Genomic DNA, 21,006 nt, shown 5'->3' on the forward strand with positions numbered 1-21,006 from the left:
TAAAATTATAGAAGAAAAAGGGCAATGATCACCATAAAAGTGGTTATCTTTTGAAGGGAAATATTTGTGAGAGGGTAAGGATCAATTGTGAAAGAATACATTTATGTTTTATGTACTTTTCCAAAGAGTAATAAGTTTCATGATTACAAGAAAATACTCTTTAGAAAAATTAAACCAAAAGAGAATGGACACGAGAAACAGAAAGTGTTCTTTTGTCTTTTAGGTCTCAAACATAGGGTTCCTGAAGGCTAATTGAAAGTCTGTCCAAAAAAGGAAAAAAACAATAGCAGCAATTAACACTTAAAATTAGCCAACAGTTCTTATGTGTTCCAGAAAATAAAAAGCAAATGCTTTATACAGATTTCCTTGCTTAATCCCCACAATAACTAGCTTATTTTTGATTATCGCCTTTTTTGTAAATTAGGAAACTGAGAATTAGGGTGATTTAGGCATCCTACCCGCCAGGCAATAAGTGGTAGATGTAGGGTTTGAATCCAGCCACTGTGCCTTTCTGATGCAGAAAAGAAGGTCACACCATTGGTATACATTTTAATTCTATTTTTTGCCTAGATTGAACAAACTTTGGAAACCCTTAGCTGGATCAGTCAAGTAGTCGGTCCCAGTATGCGACTGGCACGGAGTAAGTACTATAAACTATACTTCAATTAAAAAAAAATGAGACAGTGGGGTTCCTGGGTGGCTCAGTCGGTTAAGTGTCTGACTCTTGATTTTGGCTTAAGTCATGATCTCAAGGTTTGTGGGTTCAAGCCCCGTGTTGGGCTTTGAGTTGACAGTGTGGAGTCTGCTTAGAATTCGGTCTCGCCTTCTCTCTGTCCCTCTCCCGCTTGCACTCTATCTTTCAAAAAAAATTTTTTTTTTAATGAGAGAAAAAAATGAAAAGAAACAGATGTTTCCTAAGCGAATAAAGAATTAAAGATTAATTTATTCTATTTATTTATTTATTTTGCAAAAATCTTGTATGGAGCACATTATGTGGCAAGCCCTGGCTAATGGTCTGTGTGTCTTACAAGTATTAATTCTTTTACTGTTTTGTAACTGTCCCCTGATGTCCACTCTAATTCATCTCTAAAGGATATTCCCTTCTTCACTTGCCTTGAGGCAAGCTGGAAGTTTTCTGTTTTTCCAAGTACTTGACTTTTGCCCCCTGGGGCTTGATATTTTAGCATCTTACTTTTGCAAATCAATTCCACAGCAGTACTGCTGAACTCTTACCCCTACTGGATTTGGGGGGGGGGGCGGAAATGAATGTATTTCCTTCTGTAACCTAACAAACGAGTCCTTGTTTTGTCAAACTTTCTGACAACTTTTTGGGTTAATGTGGATGGGAACATCAAAACCCTTGAGGTTTACCTTGTAAACTTCATGACGGGAAATGTGCATACATCGTGGTTTATTTCAGTTTCTCTTTTTAGTTTCTTTAACAAGTGCTAAATAGGATTCATTCAGTTATTTTCTGGCATGATATTTCTCCAAATCACCCGTTAGCAAGTCTGAACGTGTCTGCTTGTTGTTCTAATGAAGAAATCTCAGCCTCCTTATCAGCAATGCCTCTGGGACACAGGCTAAATTCTACTGTGATAAATCAATTTAGACTGGGAGAGAGTCCTAGTGATGGAAAGTTATTTCGTTCAATCAATATTTGCCTGATGTACAAATGGACACTGTGGAAAACTTAAGTTAAAAATTCCATTTTAATTTGTATTATCTTTGCTATCATTATAAAAAGGAACAGTGTAAATTTGCTAGAAAACATATTTTCTTTTACTTGATGGCTAATCCATTTGTTTATTCAACAGTTATTGAGTATCTATTGTGGGCATGGTCCCAGCCCTCAGGGGGCTCACAGTTTGGGCAAGGGCAGGGGTGTGTTGGGTCTGTGTACCTGTTGGTGATGATAGTGGGGTAGTAGGGTTGGAGGGGGGGATTTGTATAAAAAGTTAAACAAATAAATATAATGTGGTATATTGCAGATAGTGTATTTGGGGAACTTAGGGATGGGGCTTCTAAATCAAATGGGGGCCTGGTTGAGGGTTGGTAGGGTACAGCAAGACTTCCTGATGAAAGTAACATCTGAACTGTATCTTAAGGTTAAAGACGTGTTTGGGGCAAAAGAGGAAGAGAAAGGCACTCTGGACAGAGAAACAGTCTGACCTATTCCAGGAGCTCCAAACAGTTTGGGGTTGGTGAAGCTACTTAATATGGAAGTTAGAGAGTGATCTGAGAGGAGGAAAAGGGCGTGGGAGAATCCAGGGCCTGGAGAGCTGGGTATCTAATATTAAAGAGCCTGGTCTACATATCTGTAGCAGTGGGGATCCTAAAATGGCTTAAAATAGGGAAAAGACAAGATGAGGTTTGTGTTCTAGAAAGATCTCTCTTGGCAAAAGTTCAAAAACCTGTGCTTTTTGGTGTAGCAATTCAATCTCCAGGCAATTGGTGTGAATGGGAGTAAAGATTTAGCTACTGAGAAAGAAGCGAAATGCTCTTTATCTCTAATCGTAAACAACTGAAAATAGTCAAAAGGTTCAACACTGCAGACATTAGAAAAATAAATGTAATAAATTTAGAAAATGGCAAATGTATTTTAGAAACATTAAAATGAGGTTGTAGACAAGGAAAGCTATTCATGATACATGAAAAGGAAAGGTGTGACCAAGAAGTGGTATATTCAGTATTACCTTTCGAATATTTACTGAGACTGTACATACATATATATCTATATAATGAATATATTGAATATTGAGTGACATATACTTAGGTATGGGTATCACTGGAGAGTGGTATTATGGGTATTCAAAAATGTTTTTCTTTTATTTATCTGCATTTTGTAAGTTTTAAATAATAAATCTTTTTACTTATCCAATAAGAAGATAACTTTAGGGGCACATGGGTGGGTCAGTCGGTTAAGCGTCCGACTTCAGCTCAGGTCATGATCTCGCGGTCCGTGAGTTCGAGCCCCGCGTCGGGCTATGTGCTGACAGCTCAGACCCTAGAACCTGTTTCAGATTCTGTGTCTCCCTCTCTCTCTGACCCTTCCCCGCTCATGCTCTCTCTCTCTCTTTGTCTCAAAAATAAATAAACATTAAAAAAAATTAGAAGATAACTTTAAAATATTTTACATAGAAGCCAGTAACATTTGGCTACTTTGGTAGCTGTTTAGAGGAAGACAAAAAAAGCAGGAATGCCCTTTCTGGAGTATGTATTCCATCTTTTGGAACATTTTGTATTGTACTGCTTACTCTAATTCCTGTGACTTCAGATACGTTGGAACGAGAATGTACAGCATGACCTTTATTGATTGTTCTGTATTGGGTTTGGAGTCACCAAGTTCGTACCAGGGTCAAATCACTCTTCCACCATTGCTCTTGTATTTGTGAGGTGAGAGCTACTTGGTGCCATTGGCTTGTCTTTAGGGTCTATTAGCTACAAAAGGCACTTTTTTGGTTTGAGTCTCTCCTCGATCAAATTTTAGCCACCCTCATCTGAATCTTCTTCTCAAATAGGCCTTGACTTTTGGGCTTGCATTTACATTGACCAATTTTAGCAACAATCCTGTCAAGATGGTTTGGCCATCACCCCCATCCTCCATATCTGATCACCTTCCTTATCTCCCATCCCTCCCCTTGCCTGCCTCAGGAAGAATCCTGTTAGGTCAGTTTAGCAAAGAATTATGCTATGCCTAACCATAAGAGACTCTTAAATACTGACAACAAACTGAGGGTTGATGGGGGGTGGGGGAGAGGGGAAAGTGGGTGATGGGCATTGAGGAGGGCACCTCTTGGGATGAGCACTGGGTGTTGTATGGAAACCAATTAGACAATAAATTACATATATATATATGTATGTATATATATATGCATGTATAAAAGAATTATGCTACTCCTTTAATACCCACCCACCACCTTCTGTGTCTACCCCACCTATGTTCTGCTTCTTGACTAGAAATCCCAACTTTTCCTGGGGCATGTGGGTTGCTCAGTTGGTTATGTGACTGGCTCTTGATTTCAGCTCAGATCGTGATCTAATGGTTATGAGTTGGAGCCCCGCCTGGAGCACACTCCACCTAGCCCGGCCCCCCACCTTGGGCTCCATGCTTACAGTGTAGAGAAACTTGGTAAAAATGTAGGTTCTCAATCTCTACCCCTTCAATATCCTGATTTAGTCGTTCTGCTGCTGAGCTTGGATATCTGCATTGTAATGGCATCTCAAGCGATTCTGATGGACATGGATCATAGACAACCTTTTGAGAAGAGCACACCACTTTCCTCTCCTGGTCTACACAGCATATCACCCTTCCCTCTCCCTGGGCCCCTGTCCAGTGGCTCTGGAAAACCATGGTAGACAGTACTCATAGAAACAATATATTTAGAAGACCAGGATCCAGAGACTCCTGAGGAGCAATAAATGACCACAAGGTGGTCTGTGGCACCTCTGAAGTTGCAGTGGTATTTGAACATGCTCTCTTTTCTGGTAAGAAAGAGTACAGCTTTCAGATTCTCAAAGAAATCCACTATCCAAACATTAACTCTCCAAAGCCATGAAGCAGTTTTATGCCTTGAAAATTAATTATCTTCCCTCTTGATACGTTTCATGTCTGAGCTTTGTATAGCTTAGATTGTTTTTCTCGGAGCACGCCCATGTCTGGGCACATAGTCTACTGCCTTGGCAGATGTAGGAAGGACATATACTGGAAGGGTAGTGGTGAAGACTTTCCTGTTGAATGCCTCATTCCCTTCTCCTCTATTATCCTTTTCCTTAGCATTTTTCTGTCATTTATATTGTTCTGGGCCTTTTTTGCCTTCTTTTTGAAGTAGTTGAACTGGGTTCTTCTTTTGAAGTAACTGAGCCTGAGTGGTTCAGTTGATTGAGCGTCTGACTCTTGATTTTGGCTCAGGTCATCATCTCAACCTCGTGGGATGGAGCGTCAGCTCCACGCTGAGCCTGGTGTCTGCTTAAGATTCTCTCTCTCGGTCTCTCTGCCTCTCTCCCGTGCTCTATCTCTCTCTCTGTCTCTCTAAAAAATAAACAAAAATTATGTAAATTGACAGCCTCATTAGTGTTCAATCCTGTGCTTATTAAAATATGCTTCAAATAAGAGAAACACAAGTTGAAAAGGGGGGTAGCTTTATGTGTTTCTGTCTACATAACTGAATTTTTTGCTCCTAGGGAGACTGCAAAATGGTGGGTTTTCTTTGTTTGTTTGTTGTTGTTGTTATTGTTGTTTTTACCTTAAGTCTCTAAAGTAGTGAGAGAGAAACAGGGTAGGGAATGGCTTTGGGTAGCTAGCATCCTTGCAGTCAGAGGTCAGAGTTTGGGCACAAAACCTAGGTCTGCCAATTGCATCAAGCCTTGACCTTGGACAGGACAACACCTAGGTGAAGCAGCTGGGACTCAGCCTAATCCTTTCTGGTGATGGGCGGTTGTGGCTATATCCAGTTCCCAGAGGCAGCATCTCGACAGTGTGCCATGTTCAGTGTCAAAGGCACAAGCTGTGATGTTTCGTGACACAGTGTTATCGGTGGTGGTGGCTTCACTAGCCCAGTTCTATGGCATAGATTTTGGAGTTGTTCCTGGTTGCACAACTTCTGCGCCAGGTCCTGCGGCCCTTTCAGAAGGTCTGGGGCTACTCAGTCTACTTTCAGTGAATTGCTTTCTGCTGAAATCAACCATCTCCTGTTGCTCTTAGATGTTTCCTCCAAACATACCTTGAGCAGCTTTGCTTCCACATCTTCCTCATGTCCTGTTTCTCCTTTTCAACGACATATTTTTTAAATCTAACTTTATCAGCAGTGGTATACCATTTAAAAAATCATTCTGACAGTTCCCTTTTTTTTCTGTTTATTTTTTAACATGGAGATGTTAAAATGTACGCAAAGGTACAGAGAGTGGTATAGTAAACTTCCAAAGCACATTACCCAGTTTTACCATCTTATTCACATTTCCGCTCTCCTTTTCCCACTTTATGGGGGGATAGTATCGTATGGAGTATTTTATGGCAATTCCCAGACATCATATCATCTCACCCATAAATACCTTATATGTATGTCTGACTATCAGATAGGAACTTCGAAAATAAGCACAATGTCACTATCACACCTAATAAAGTTAACAATAATTAAGAAAATCTTTTTTATGTTTATTTGTTTTTGAGAGAAAGAGAGAGAGAGAGAGAGAGAGAGAGAGAGAGAGAGAAAGGACAGAGAGACAGAGCACCAGCCAGCGAGGGGCAGAGAAAGAGGGAGACACAGAATCCGAAGGAGGCTTCAGGCTCTGAGCTGTCAGCATAGAGCCTGACGCGGGGCTCAAACTCACAAACTGTGAGATCATGACCTGAGCTGAAGTCGGACACCCAACCGACTGAGCCACCCAGGCACCCCAACAATATTTTTTTAATATTATCCAATTCCAGTCCATGTTCCTACACTTCTAGTGTTCTCCAAAATGAATTTTGACAATTGGTTTGTTCAATCAGACTCCACATAATATGTACACAATGTATGTGGGTGATATGATATGTCTGTTTTCCCAATTTGTTTTCAAAATTAAATATAATTCACATAGATCTTATGTATGTCTCTTACTTCTTTAAAAATCTATAGCAGTTCCTCCTTCCTCTTTATTTCATGCTATTTATTTTTGAAGTATTTCCCAATGTCTTGTAGAATTTCTCAATTTCTTGGTTTGTCTGAGTGCAATCTCACATGTTCCTCTCTCTCCTTTTCCCCCCTAAATTGGTGGTTAGATCTAGGGGCTTGATTAGATTCAGTTTTCATGTTTTATGTCCTATATTTTTCTCTTCTTTATTTTTCTTCACTTTATTTATTTTTAATATCTAACTTAGTCACATCTCCTCCAAGAATTCTTCACTTTATCTCCACCTCTGCCCTCGGTGGTGGCTCCTTTCTCAGACACATGTAGCACTTACCTATCTATTTATTTATCTATCAAAGCATTTTCACTTCTATTCTTAAAAAGGCAAGGACTAGGTCCTGAGTGCAGAGATCATGTATGGCTCAGAACTGCTATTTTTCTCCATATCTAGCACATAATGTGGCTGACACAGAGTAGGTGCTCCATAAATAGTTGTTGAGATAAATGGATATGAAAGTCCAAATCATATATCAACTATCAACTGCTTAGTACTTGCTGCCTTCTGTGTGGTTTCTCACTGGGTTACAAGCCTTGACTCAACTCCTGGACTATGAGTCTCTTGAGGGCAGAGAGGAAGTCAAATACATTCTTGTAGTCTGGTTACTTAACACTATGCTCTGTTTATGACCAGCGCATGTACAATGTGTCTTCGAGTGAGGACCCTTTCACATTTATCCTTGCTGTTGGATTTTTATAAGCTTAAATGAGAGGTGCGTGTGACAAGCATGAGCAAGAGTAAAATATTACATAAATGTAGGTAAGTGTGACAATAATAATCTTCTGTACTTCTTTTGCTCTTGTACTCTGAAGAGACCCAATCTTTGGTTGAAGTGTATGAAGATATTGACTTTCATCACCTTTTTAAAGAAAAGGTATCTACTCTTAGGGTTTAATTCATTCATAAAGAGGGATTACAGGGCCATCTACCAGGGGGCCAACTTTTTATCATGTGGATTAATGGTATGGCCATCCCTCGAGATGGGCCATCTATTTAAAGGAGTGAAAAGCGTTTAGGGTGATTACTCAAAGGTCTTTTGGTTGCAACTGACAAAAACCTAAAGCATAATAGTTTCAGCAAAAAGAAAAGAGTTTTGGATTCATACCTCTGGAAATTCTAAGGATATCTGCTTCTCTGATTGTTGATCTTATCTCACTGTGTCATTTTTGGTCAGCTTTCCAATGTGGCCATAAGTAATTAGCTTTAGGTTGTCTATCTTTGAACACCAAGCTTCCACAAAACAGACAGTCTTTCCCTGTTGCCCTGTAGAAAGGTTCAAAGGAGAACTTTTAATCATGTTACTGTCCTGTGTCCATCCCTAAAGGAATCACTGTGGCTAAGGAAAAGGGGTCATTCATTGGTCAGGATTAAATCACATACCCACTCTCACTGGGTGGTAGATGGCGCTCTAAATGACAAATGTGTCACATGTGAGGCAAGAGGAGTTTTCCCCAACTCAGAGTAGGATGAGACCAGAAGAAAAGGTGCAGGGGAAAAATAGCAGCTGTATGTGCCTCAGGGCAACCTCTGCTCAGAGCTCTGTAGCCTACAGATCCCTCTGGAAGGTGCACTTGTCTGGTGGTAAGTTCAGGGCTCTTAGTTTTCTTGATAGATTTTTTCCCCTTCACGTTTGGTCCCTTTGGTCTAGTAGGTCACTATTTGATATGAGTGCCATAATGGGCTGTTCCATTTCAGTTCTAAAGACGTTACACAGTGCAGTTCTAACATGAACTTCTTGATAGCCTTTAAGGGGTCAATGGAATTCTGGGAGATGCCCAATCATTAATCCAAACTTCTTAGAATTTTATCCTAGTATGATCATTTAGTTTAATACTTCTGGAAGGAAAACTCACAGATGAAATGTTAGTCTGAATGGAATATGTTTAAGATATTATTTATTTTTTAAGATAAGATTTTATAAGATTTACCTTATAGAAAAATAAAAGAATGACCAGGAAGCATCATTTTTAAAGACTACAAATCACCTTCCCTTGCATTTGACCTTGCAACATCTTCTAAAACAGGTTTGCTAATCTCCTCTCTTACAGATGAAGAAATTGAGGCTTCTAGGAATCAATGACGTGCCCAAGATTACTCAGTGCTTTAGACAGGATTTCAGGATTTCACCTCTGAGTCTCATAACTTTAAATACCACCCTCTAACTCTCTACTGCCTCCCTGATGCCTTAAGACATTTTTTAGAAGAAAGAACACATTCTACTGGAAGTAATCAGAGGGAAGGTCTGGAAGTAAACATGAGCCATAACTGAGCTTTTTATTCTGTTACCTAAATGAGTGATGGGAAGCTCAGGCGGGAGGATGACACTCATACAGTTTACGCACCCCCAAGTTCACTCCTGAATTGTTAGGACAATCTTGTTTGAACTCCCAGACAAGTGAGAAATTAAAAGCAGACAGTGACGACTCTGTTTTGTTAACTTGGTGCCTTTTAAATTAACCGGACCTTTCAAGTGCTGCTTTAGATTAAAAGTGGCTAATTGGATAAAGGGAGCAGAGCCACTGAGCTGGATGGATAGTATTGTAAAAGCTCAGACTGAGTTACAGAAAAGGAACGCACAAGAATAATTTTTACGATAATGTTTTAATTATAAAGTGAAGGCAAATTCCTCCACTCTATTCCAATCCGAGGACAAGGTAATATGTCACCGCGGCGCTGAAAAGCATACAGGCTGATACATAGTTAGGTCCTTTTATTTTAAGGCAGGCTTGAAGGCAAAAACTTTCTAGTGCCAAAACGCTTCACGAATAAAAAAAAATTTTTTTTTTAAAGGATTTGGCGTGCCCTCGCAAATATCTGCACAGGGAGTAGGGCTGACGGTGGGAGAGCAAGGCTGAGGCCATTCTTATTAATATTAAATAGCCACGTCCGTATCCTTGAAGCAAGAGAGGAGAGAGGAGGGAGAGGAGCTGCTGACATTGACAATGAATCCAAACAGGAGTTGCAATAGCGGTGTCCACCACGTTGCCTCTGCCCCCGCCTGGCCTTCTGGGAGTTGTAGTTTTCACGGGAGCGGCTCCCCTGGAAAGCCGGGAACGCCCCGTCCGGACCGAACTACAGATCCCAGGCTGCGCGCGGCCGCCCGCCCCTCCCTCCCGGGTGCGAGTGTAAACTCGCCGCGCCGGGGCGGGTGGCCGCGCGCGGGCAAGCGGGCTGAGCTGGGCACTGCGCGGGGGCACGCCGCTCGGGGGACCCAGGCCCCGCCACCTTCCCTCCGCCCCAGGCTCTGTTCTCACTTTTGAGCAGTGGAAGGACGGGAAGCGGGAGCCATGCAGTCGGAATCGGGGATCGTGCCGGATTTCGAAGTCGGGGAGGAGTTTCACGAAGAGCCCAAAACCTATTACGAACTCAAAAGTCAACCTCTGAAGAGCAGGTGAGTGGTGACAGCTGGAGGGAGGCGCGGAGCGCGGCTGGGGGCCCCGTGCCCCACACCGTGGGGCGAGGAAAGCCGGTCGTCCGGGCTCTGGGACAAGGACCCCGTGTCCTTGCCCGGGGGCAGAGGGCGAACTGCCCCCGCAGTTGGGGGGCCGCGTCTGCCCAGGCGGTGCGCCTCCGGGGGCTCCGTTCAAGTGCGCTGCGGGGGCGTCGCAGGCAGCCTACGACCGCCGGCCCAGGTGAGGGGTCCCTGGGCACGGCATACTGGCCGCTGAGACCGGGTGGGGGCAGGGGAGCGACCGGGCGAGCAGGTGGGGGAGGAGGAGCGCGGGAACCGGACGCTGTCCCGGTGGGAAGGAGAAAAAAAGAGTTTCTAGTGAACCTCTTTTCTGAAGATCCCGGCGGGCTGAGTACTCGGAGACGGAGTGCTTGGGGTGGATTGAAACGCGACGTTGATGGAAGCAATTAATTCGTTTGTGTCGCCTCCTCGGAGTCGGGCTCCTCTGGGAAAGTCCGCCCCTGGCCGCCTCCAGGTGATGTTTCCCGGAGCCCCGCCTCTCACCTTGCCCACCGGGGCACGGCGGCGCGGGCGGGTCGGGGGCAGCGGGTGGGCGTGTCACCTCGTTCAAATTAAACAACTCCCTGGGCAATAGAGTCCCATTCAAATCCAGGCCTTCCCTGGAGGGGGAAAAAAAAAGCCTCGTAACTGGAGGGTATTGGGACAGACCTGCTTGGCAGGGCCCCTGCTTGGCAGCGACACGCGTTTAATTTGCAGGGGAGTTCAAAAACTTTTTGGAGAGAAGTGAAGACACCCGCTGGTCTGGCGCCCCACCACCTCTAGTGCCCATTTCTTATGCTACCTCCGTTCCCACTCCGTTCTGTCGGAACGGGTTGGGTATCTTTCTTTCTCTGTCCGGGGGCGGTTCCAGACATTTCCCGTGTTTACGAAGAGGGACATGGTCATTGGAGGTTGTGATAGTAGAGAAGGGTTTATGTCCACCCCTCTCAGTTCTGAAATAAGGTGAAGCTATAGCTGGAGGGTTAAGCAGTGCTTCTGCACACCCACCTCAAACCTTCCTGCCTGCCCCTCACGTGGGTAAAGTCAGGGTGAACGGACCTGGCTGGCAGAGGGGGAGGAAGGTTCAGTAATCAGGGTGAATGAAGAGAAGGACAACTGGCCGGGGGGTGAAGTAGTACATAGTCCAGTCTTTGCTTCTGGGGTGCACGGGGCTCCTGTTTGCTCTAGCCGCAGGCAGAGCCAGGTTTGTTTCCTTCGGGGCTGCGTCAGGACTCTGAGTCCAAGTTGGGGAAGAAAACCTGGGAACTGCGTATCCACTTCCCGGGGTTGCTGAAGCAGCCTCTTTGCAGTCGCTTCACAGTGATTGGAAGGAAATGCAGTTAGATGCCTACAAGCAGCCTTTAGTTGATGGTTTCTCTTCATAATGGCTGTTTTGTGTGTGAGAGGAGATTGTGTGTGTTGGGGGTGGGGGTTTTGAGTAATATTGTGTGAAGGGTATTGTTGGTTATGCTCATTGGGGCTTTATGTGCATTCGGCTGAAGGGACCAGTGTTTTACTGAGCAGTCTCTGCTTTTGCTTCTATAAGCAAATGCTTACATGGCCAGAATGAGGGAGTGAGTGTTTGAGTGTGTGTCTGTAGTCCTGAAAGAAATGAATTAACCGGACTGTTTGGAACATTTTTGATGGGAGCTGATACATAACATTAAATGAGTTTGAGAGAGTGAGGAAAATACCATCTGGAAAAACCCAAATGAGTGCCATGAAACTCATGTTGAAGGATTTGGGCCTGTTCTTTTTCAGAGTCGGCAAAAAATTACTTGCAAGGGTGAGCGTCCTCGGTAGCTAGCTAGCATGTGTAAGGAAAAATGTGGCTACGTGGGAAGCAATGGCTTCACACGTTGAAGCTAGAAACAGGTGCGGGACAGAACCGGTATGGAGAGGAATGCTAAATTAAAAAAGTTGTTGTAAAACTTGTCTGTGGAGCAGACACATGCTCTTTGAAATAAACCAGTTAAATAAAATCTGTGAATAAATATATGGGGTTGGCAAAATTTCCCTATACTGTTTTCCACAGTTGTCTAACTTATTGTCATCGGCATCTGTTGTGTGACTTTAAAAGGGCTACATGTTGTTGGGGGCCTCCTCATGGCTTTTTGTCTGAAGTCTTTGCCAGGGTATCTCCCTTCTTGTAAGTCTTGGTTGGAAAAAGTAGAATTTGAAAGGTCAAGACTGCTGTAGCCATTTCGTCTCTCAGTTATATTCCCTAGATCGTCTCTTGGAGTTGAAAATATGTTCAGAATCTGCCCACCTCTCGGCAGGTCCCCTGCTACCACTTTGGTCCAAGTCCTCACCAGCCCATGCCAGGGTTATTGCAGTAGCCTCTTGCTTTCTACTGTTACCCCTTCTGGTGGATTTTCTATGTGACAGCCACAATGTTCCTGTTAAAATTGGTTCTCAGGCAGGATAGATATCGCTGCCCTCCCCAGGGGTCATTTGACAATGTCTGGAGAGATTTTTGGTTGTCAGAATGGAAGGGTGTTGGTACTGGTCTTTAGTACATAGAGCCCTGAGATGCTGCTAAACTTTCTGTAATGGACAAGGTAGCAACAGAGAATTATCTGGCCCTAAACTGTCACCACTGAGGCTGAGAAACTGTGGCTTAAAATGTGCCACATCATGTCATTCTCTGCTTAAAACTCTCCAGTGGCTCCTAGTTTCAGTAACACTCGAGATCCTTTAAACGGCAAAAGTCAGCCTGTATGGTCAAGTTCCCTGTCAGCTTCCTTGCTGTCCCGGAACACTCTGGGCTCCTCCACCGTAAGGCCTTTGTATGTTGTATTTGGCTGGTGCCTCTGCCTGGACCATCCTTTGCCCAGAGAGCCACAGGGCTCACCACCTCACCAACTTCAGGTCTTTTAATATTCCTAGCAGGCCTACCTTGACCTCACTAGGTACAATCACTATCCCTCCAGACTCTCATCTTCCTTGCCCTATACTATTTTTTCCATTGTACTTCTATTATAACCGACTCTCATTTCTACTATGTTTATAATAGGTTCCTCCACGCTAGACTGCCAGCTTCAAGGGAGCAGAGATTTCTGTCTGTTCCTTGTTTACCGTTGTGTCCCTAGAGTCTAGAGCAGAGTTTCTCAACCTCAGTGCAATTGACATTTCATGCTGGATTACCCTTTGTTGTGGGCACTGTCCCGGCCATTGCAGGATGTTGACCAGCACCCCTGGCCTCCGTCTACTAGAGGCCACTAGCGCCCTACTCCCAATTGTGACGTCCAGAAACGTCTCCAGACACTGCCAAATGTCCCTGAAGGGTACAGTCATGCCTGCTTAGAACAATTAGCCTTGAACATTGCCTGGCACGGGAATGATTTGTTGTTTGAACAGGTGTTGCTTTCTCCCTTAGGAGTCCACCCAGTACGGGGTGCTTGGTTCTGATTTTGCATTCAACCTGGCGGCCTTTTAAAGTAGGTATCCATCAGGGTCTCTCCAAAGTGGAGATTATATATTCTTCATTTGGGCTGAGCTCGGATGTGCAGGTGTTTCATGAGGAAAGACACGTTTTCATTCCTAACCGAGACCTCCTGGCCTTTAGGAGTGTGAGGCTGCGGGAATTAGATCACGTGACCCTCCTTTTGGTCATAGTCCCTGGCAAATCTGCAGTGGAGGAAGACACACGATGAGGAAAGGTTCTAATGAAGAATTGTTTGCAGTGTGGTTCCCCCAGCAAGATTTTTGAAGCCTCTGTGTGTTCTCCTGGGAATGAGCTCTGAATGGTGGGCGGCAGGGGAAATGTGCCGAATTTCAAGGGTGAACCCAGAATTCACACACTGATGCAGTCACATCAGGGAAACAAATGTGGAGCTGTTAAATGAGCTCCTATCAGTGTAGGCACTCTCTCTAGGTCGTTGGGACCTGAAAACAGCATTTTATTTTATTTAAAAAAATTTTTTTTTAAGTTTATTTATTTTTGAGACAGAGAGAGACAGAGCATGAACGGGGGAGGGGCAGAGAGAGAGGGAGACACAGAATCGGAAGCAGGCTTCAGGCTCTGAGCCATCAGCCCAGAGCCCGACACGGGGCTCGAACTCACGGACCACGAGATCGTGACCTGAGCTGAAGTCGGACGCTTAACTGACTGAGCCACCCAGGCGCCCCTGAAAACAGCATTTTAAAACATGTTAGCCTCTGTCAGGTTTATGGTCCTCTTATTCGATTGACTGGGTGCACAATTCTGTGGCTTTGTACTTGCTAATGCCCTTTTCCTGGACAGACTTCAAACTTGGCCTAATCTAGTTCCAGTTTCTTCTGTCAGAATTTTAGTTATGTTTCAGATAACTGTTGTTTAACTTCCTGCAAATTAGAAATGGGAATGAGGGCAAGTCTCGGGTTTATTATGGCAGGACAGGATACAGTGGTGGTTTCCGAAAGCTGATTCCTGGAGACATGTGTGAAGTTTTCACAGGTTTGTGGTGAATGAGAAAGACAACAACTGTTGTGTCACACGTGCACATACACGTGTTTCGGGATAAGGCCACTGCCATTTCTTGGATTTATTCTGAGAGTTTCTCTCCTGTCTTCGTAGTAAAACTACACTTTCTTTTATGAAATGATAATCCATTCTTGGCAAAACACAGCTGTCAATCTTTTGCTGGTTTCTGAGAGTTTTCTTGATTTTTCTGCCAGTCCAGTCTGCAGGGAATTGCCAGCATTATTCTGGCATCACTGTCCCCAGCTAGCTGAGACCTTAGGCAGGCTGGGTCTAACTAACTTTAGTTTCCTCATCTGACAAATGGCGGCCTGCGTCCTAAGGGTCTTAGGAACATTCACTGTCATGTTGACTGTGGAAGAGTATTAGCCTGGTGCCCGGCCCAGTAAGGGTTCAGTAAAATGTTAGCAAGTGGTGTTCTTGGTGTTATTTCTTTATTACTTAACAGTGAGTCCTGACATTCCATGAAGCATTTGCATGTGGTTGTCCTTGGCTTTCTACCTTAAGGCCAGGGTTGTTCGTGAACAACAACCGATCTCCTAATGAATACTACTGCCACCTAATGTTTAGATTTTTTTTTTTTTTTTTTTTTTTACATTTTATATTTTTGATCCAACCCATAAAAATTTATGCCGGTTTAAAAAAAAAAAAGCAATTGTGGCATCAGTACCTACAGAAAACTTCATATTCAACATGTGTCTGTTGAGCCCTGTGCAAATTGCTTGTGTAAATTAATACCAGTAAACGTAGCTAACATCTGTTGAGCATGCATCACGTGTCAGTGCCTATTCTACGTGTTTTTATGTGTGTGGACTTAATATTTGCACACCTGCGAGAGATGATAATGATAAATAACAACATTAATGATCTTAATTATATTTTTAAAACGGGTAATTCTTGGGACAGAGAGAGACAGAGCATGAACGGGGGAGGGGCAGAGAGAGAGGGAGACACAGAATCGGAAACAGGCTCCAGGCTCCGAGCCATCAGCCCAGAGCCTGACGCGGGGCTCGAACTCATGGACCGCGAGATCGTGACCTGGCTGAAGTCGGACGCTTAACCGACTGCGCCACCCAGGCGCCCCTGAAACGGGTAATTCTTAATGCCGTGCTTACTACCTGCCAGGACCGAGTCTGAATATTTTACTTGTGTTAATTCAGTTAGTTTTCACATCCACCCTGGGTGTCTGTGCTTTTATTATTCTTATTTTCCAGAGGAAGAAACCGAGGCATAACAAGTAGATGGGCCCAGGTTTAACCTGAGGCCATCTGGTTCTAGCCCCAGGCTCTTGTCCACTAGCCTGTACCTCCGTGTAAAAGGCACTGTGCGCGACAGCAGAAATGGAGAGGAACATCATTCTGCATCTTTTCCAGAACTCTCAGTGGGTGGAGCACCTGGGGGGCTCCATCCGTTACGTGTCTGGCTTCAGCTCAGGTGATGATCTCACAGTTCATGAGTTTGAGCCCTGCATCCGGCTCACTGCTGTCAGCACCAGGCCTGCGTCGGATCCTCTGTCTCCCTCTCTCTCTGCCCTTCCCTGGCTTGTTCTCTCTCTCCAAATAAATAACAAACTTAACTTAAAAAAAAAAGTCTCAGTGGGTGAAGGAAAGAACACATGGATCCAGCTAACCATGCAAGACAGAGTGTGACCTCGTGGGAAGGTGAGCATCAACAGTGGCCATTTCCTAGAGGACGGGAAATAGGAGGCCAGTTTTGTGAACGAGCAGGGCTCTATGGGTTTGGCCTGGAAGTTCAAGCAATACTCAAGCATATTTCTCTATAACATTAAATAAGATGTTAGACACCCTGGAGGACATATCCTAAAATAAACTTCTGGGGGTTTTGGTTGCCTTTTAAATGTTTAAGCAGACTCTCAGACCTTCCTCACGGTCTGGGAGCTCCTGGTGGTGGCAGAGACCGGATGCGCGTGAACAGGTTCAGAGGGGGCCGTCCTGAAGTGCTGTGCCCACGGCTCTGTCACTTAACTGTGACGTGTGTGCTTGAGACACTTAGCTTCGAGGAGCCTCAATTTCCTTACCTGTAAAATGGGGCCAACATACTATTGGTAGAAGTTTTAATTTTTTTTAAAAAAATTTAATGTTTATTTATTCTTGAGAGGTGTGAGCAGAGGAGGGGCAGAGAGAGAGGGAGACACAGAATTCGAAGCAGTCTCCAGGCCCTGAGCTGTCAGTGCAGAGCCCGAAGCGGTCTTGAACTCACGAACCATGAGATCAGGACCTGAGCCAAAGTCGGATGCTTAACTGACTGAGGCACCCCTATTGGTGGAAGTTTTGAACTGGAAATAGAATCTGTAAAAGTGCTTTACAGAGTGCCTAGCACACATCAGTAATAAAACTCCTTCTTTTCTACTTTACCACGGTAATTTTTTCCTTCCTCATAACAATAACTAAGAGGCAATCTCCGAAGCAAAAGAGGCAAGATCGAGGTGCCTCATGCTGGCAGATGTTCAACTCTTCTTATGCAAATTAGTTTTGTGGTATGATTAGATGGAAAATTTGATTAAAGTGGATTCTAAGTGTTGGTTCTGTGTGTTATTGGAGATTTCCCTTTCCTGAGTCCTATTTATAGAATTTATTTAAGCGTGTGTGTGTGTGTGTGTGTGTGTGTGTGTGTGTTTAATTCCCTTTGAGTTCTGCGGTGCAGTTTGCACAGGCTGATGTTTATATCTGCTCCAGTTGTGCAAGAAGTGGAAAATATCCTTTTTTTAGAACAGGTCACATGTGCTTACTGTCAGGAATAGGACCTCAGTGTAAAAAAATGTATCTTGGGACAAATCAAAGTTACTAAATTTCTCCCTCCAACTGCTTTGTTTCAGAACTGGCAGTATTAGGATAAATAATAGGAAAAAAAAAACCCACTCGGCTATTTTTTTTGTCATTTTTCAAGGACAATAAGCAAGAATTTCACTTGTTTTGTGTGTGTGTGTGTGTGTGTGTGTGTTTATGTGTGTTTGTGTGTTTTAAGTATAAAATGTACTTTGCTGTTATGTCCATCTCATCAAAGTAAATTGTAAAAATATGTTTGACTGCCCTCCAAATACACATAATTTGGAGAAAATAATCAAGAAGGTGGGTCAAAGATATTAAATGCTGTTACTACAGGCTTTTGATATTGTAAAGTCAAGTTTGCAGTTTATACGGAGGTTTTTGTGAGTCAAGTGAACATTGTGTACTCGAGGTAGGGCAAGAGGGAGTCATGCAGTCTGAGTCTTGATGGAGGCAGATGGAGGCTGAGGGCAGGGAGCCGTGTAAGCAGGTCTGGGTCTCTTTTCCAGTTCCTTCCCCCCTGCCTGCGCTCTCTGTTCCTCAGGATTTGGGGAGAGGCCCGGGCTCCTCATTTCTCTAGGTTGCTTCTTAAATGTGGCTCCCTTAATTCTTTGCTACATCATTGCCTCCTGTGGCCCTCTATGCATGCCACAGAGAATAGAGTACGCCTTTGTGGTGTCCACATGAGACATCTGTCTTGAGATTCAGAACCGTGAGGTTTTTGTCTTCAAGTGCCTAAATTCCCAGGGTTCTCAAGCCCTGGGCACTGCCCAGAGTGTGTTGCAGATGGTAACCCATTGGCTGTTTTCCACCTGAGTTGGAAGTTGAGCCAGGGGGAGGAGTGGAGTAAAAGTGAGAGAAAAACCCGTAGGGAAGTAAGTAAATGGTACCTCAGAATCATGAGGGCCCTGGTATCCTCCCCAAGGTGCATCGAAAACATCCCTCGGTCACTTTTGGCAGGGGCAGTAGAGCTTTGGGTCAGAAGGACCTGGATTTATTTGTGTTTTTTTTCCTTTTTCCCTTCCCTCCCTCCTTTCTCTCTCTTCTCACAGCAGTTACTTATTAAGCGCCTCTGGTATGTCAGGCTCTGTGCTGGCCAGAGGGGATCAAAGGTAGAACCAGATAGGCAAGGTTCCCACTACCATGGTGCATCCATGTTGGAGATGCGAACACAGTTAATGATGTGCCAAATAAATGCACAATATAATTTTTGTTGCTGAAGAGGGAGTAATTGATATAGTGTGATTAGGAAACACAGGGGCTTTTTAGAATGGGTCTGATATCAGGAATCACCTCATGGAGGAGGTGATTTTGAGGCAAGGCTTGAATGCCTGAAATAAGTGTGCAAATCTTGGTGCTTCCCCTCCCTAGCTGTATGACTTTGGACCAGTTGCCCAACTTCTTTGAATCTCAGTTCCTTCTTTTCTAAAATGGGGCAATAACTACCTTATAAGGCTGCTGTGAAGATAAAAAGTATCTCTTGTGAAGCATCTAACATTAGGCTTTACCTTATAGGTGCTCAGGAAGATGCATTGGACGGGTTTAAGGTCATAAATTGAATAGTGGAGAAAAATACAGACGTTAATCTTCCCTGCAACTGTTTATAACTTGGTTTTAAGTGTTTTCCTAATGTTGAGTGAGTCAGAGATTTATGGTTGTCTTTATAAACCTACCCTCGGACTGAAAGTGGAGATGGGTCTTGTTCTTTTTATTATCCTTTTTTTTCCCTCCGGGATCGTCTTACTTGAGTCGTCCCCTTGCACTTCTCACTGTTGTCACATTGAGATTATTCATGTTTGACCATGCTTTCACGTACGAATAGTTTCTGGCTGGGTTTTGAAGTAATATTTGGTATACAGGACAAGTCCAAGGGCTCTTGGAGAAAAACGCAGAGCTTAAGATTCATTTAAGAAAATATACACGCGTACCACAACCAACTCTTCTGGAACTCCTGACTCGCAGTCCTATGTTTCGACCCCTAGATCATGCTTCCTGTCCACACTGAGGTGAAAGAAGCCTCTCGTCCCACACAGCACCTCGCAGCTTTGGTCAGTGTTGACATCTACAGGCAATAGCGTGTGTTTTTAATTCAGCAACTTAAAACGAAAATCTTCAAAGCTTTTGAATTCCAGTAGCTGCGTTCTTTGATTCAAGTACCCATGGAGTGGTGACTTTTAAAAGGAAAACTCCTGGGTCATGTGAGAACAAATATTTTAAATCCAAATGCAACGACTTACAAGTCTGTGGAGTAACTGGTAGAATCCTGTTCTTCTATAAGAAAATTGTGGGTTGTTGAGCAACTTCAGGAAGGCATGTGTAGCCTTCACCCTCTCCACCCCCACCCCTTCCCCAAAGTGGGATAACTTGCTGAATCATTCACATGCATTTGTCTGTTTTCCTATGTGATCAAGGGCAGAATGGGAAAAGTGGTGGTCGCCGCTGTTGGGCATGCGTAACTTGTTTTTGTAGAACACGTTTTCTCTCTAGGAGGCTTAACTTGCGTCAGTGAGAAGAAGGTTTGAAGCAGGGAGGATTCATTTATCCTGATGGCTGACATTATATATGAAATTATGGGCTGACAGATAGGACTGCTATGTTGACTTCAGTACCTTTATTATAAAATGTTCCTAGGTACTAACTGGTTTCAAGAAGTATGTTTTTCAGAACATTCCTTTTATTTTTCTAACTGGAGATTTGAACGTTGGTAGAAAGAAAAGGAAAGGTGATTTTCCTGATTAACTTGGAACCTAGCACAGTCCTCACAGAGCCTACCAGAGGACCTCAATGAGATATGGCCATGCTGTTCGTCTTGCATGCATCTGTCCCAAGCAGCTGGAGGTAGTACTCTAAAATTGAGTCTGTGAACAGACACACAGATATTGTAACAATCCCTTCTCCATCAAAAGAACTGGGTACAGTTTTGCTTTATTTTTCAGCATTTGAAGTTTTTCAATAAAAGATGGAAAGGTACTATTTCAGGGTTAGCTTTGCTTTATTGTATTACTGAGCCTGCATAACAGCCCCATCTAAATTTAGAACATTGGCACCTTGGCCAGTAGAACCCTTTGCAACTAATTTATAATGCTTTTGGCAGAGAATAGCTATGAATAAACATGAAAATAGTATTGGCCAGGTAGGGTCATTTACTTTCAAGAGAAGAGGATGACACCAGCCAGGCGTTCTTGAAAATTCCCCGTATTTATTTTTGAAGGAAGAGCTTGCGGTAGCTTAGTAAAACAGCCTCTAAAAATATAAGCAACTAGTGCGATTCCTGGTGACATTCCAAATAATAGTTTGTCCATTTGCTGCAAGGAAGCATGCCTGGAGAGTCACTTGAGAGATTGGCACTGGCTTGTGTATTGGACGATTGGTGTGTGCAGACTTTTTGGAACCATACCTTGCATCATTTAGCAAAGTCATTTGTCCACTCATCTTTGGGTAGATAAACACTAATAATGTTTTATCTAAGTAAATGCTGTGTGTGTACGTGCTAAATGATGGGATAATGGAACGCAGCTTTAATGACACTGATTATGTATGGTAGCTTTAAATCTTTGTTGATTCAGAAACGAACAAGAAGGTTTGATGGCTCTTGCTTGGTCATAGCATCATAATCACCGACAGGCACGATTTAACAGTG

General features: G+C 43.7%; 1 protein-coding gene across 2 annotated transcripts in view; it reads left to right on the forward strand.

Moving 5' to 3' along the window:
• Positions 1-9,822: 9,822 nt before the first annotated feature.
• Positions 9,823-21,006, forward strand: part of MITF (melanocyte inducing transcription factor) — a 223,633-nt gene continuing 212,449 nt past the window's right edge. The window contains exon 1 of one of the 2 annotated variants that reach the window (XM_047094782.1): positions 9,823-10,058. In XM_047094782.1, the coding sequence (XP_046950738.1) occupies positions 9,955-10,058 (104 nt within the window). In that variant the 5' untranslated portion in view covers positions 9,823-9,954. The remainder of the gene's footprint in view (positions 10,059-21,006) is intronic. The other variant, XM_047094783.1, reaches the window with a different exon arrangement.

Source organism: Lynx rufus, unplaced genomic scaffold, assembly GCF_022079265.1.
Source record: "Lynx rufus isolate CCGP_SWC_20201006 ecotype Redwood Valley unplaced genomic scaffold, mLynRuf1.p SCAF_4, whole genome shotgun sequence".
Lineage (NCBI taxonomy): Eukaryota > Metazoa > Chordata > Mammalia > Carnivora > Felidae > Lynx > Lynx rufus.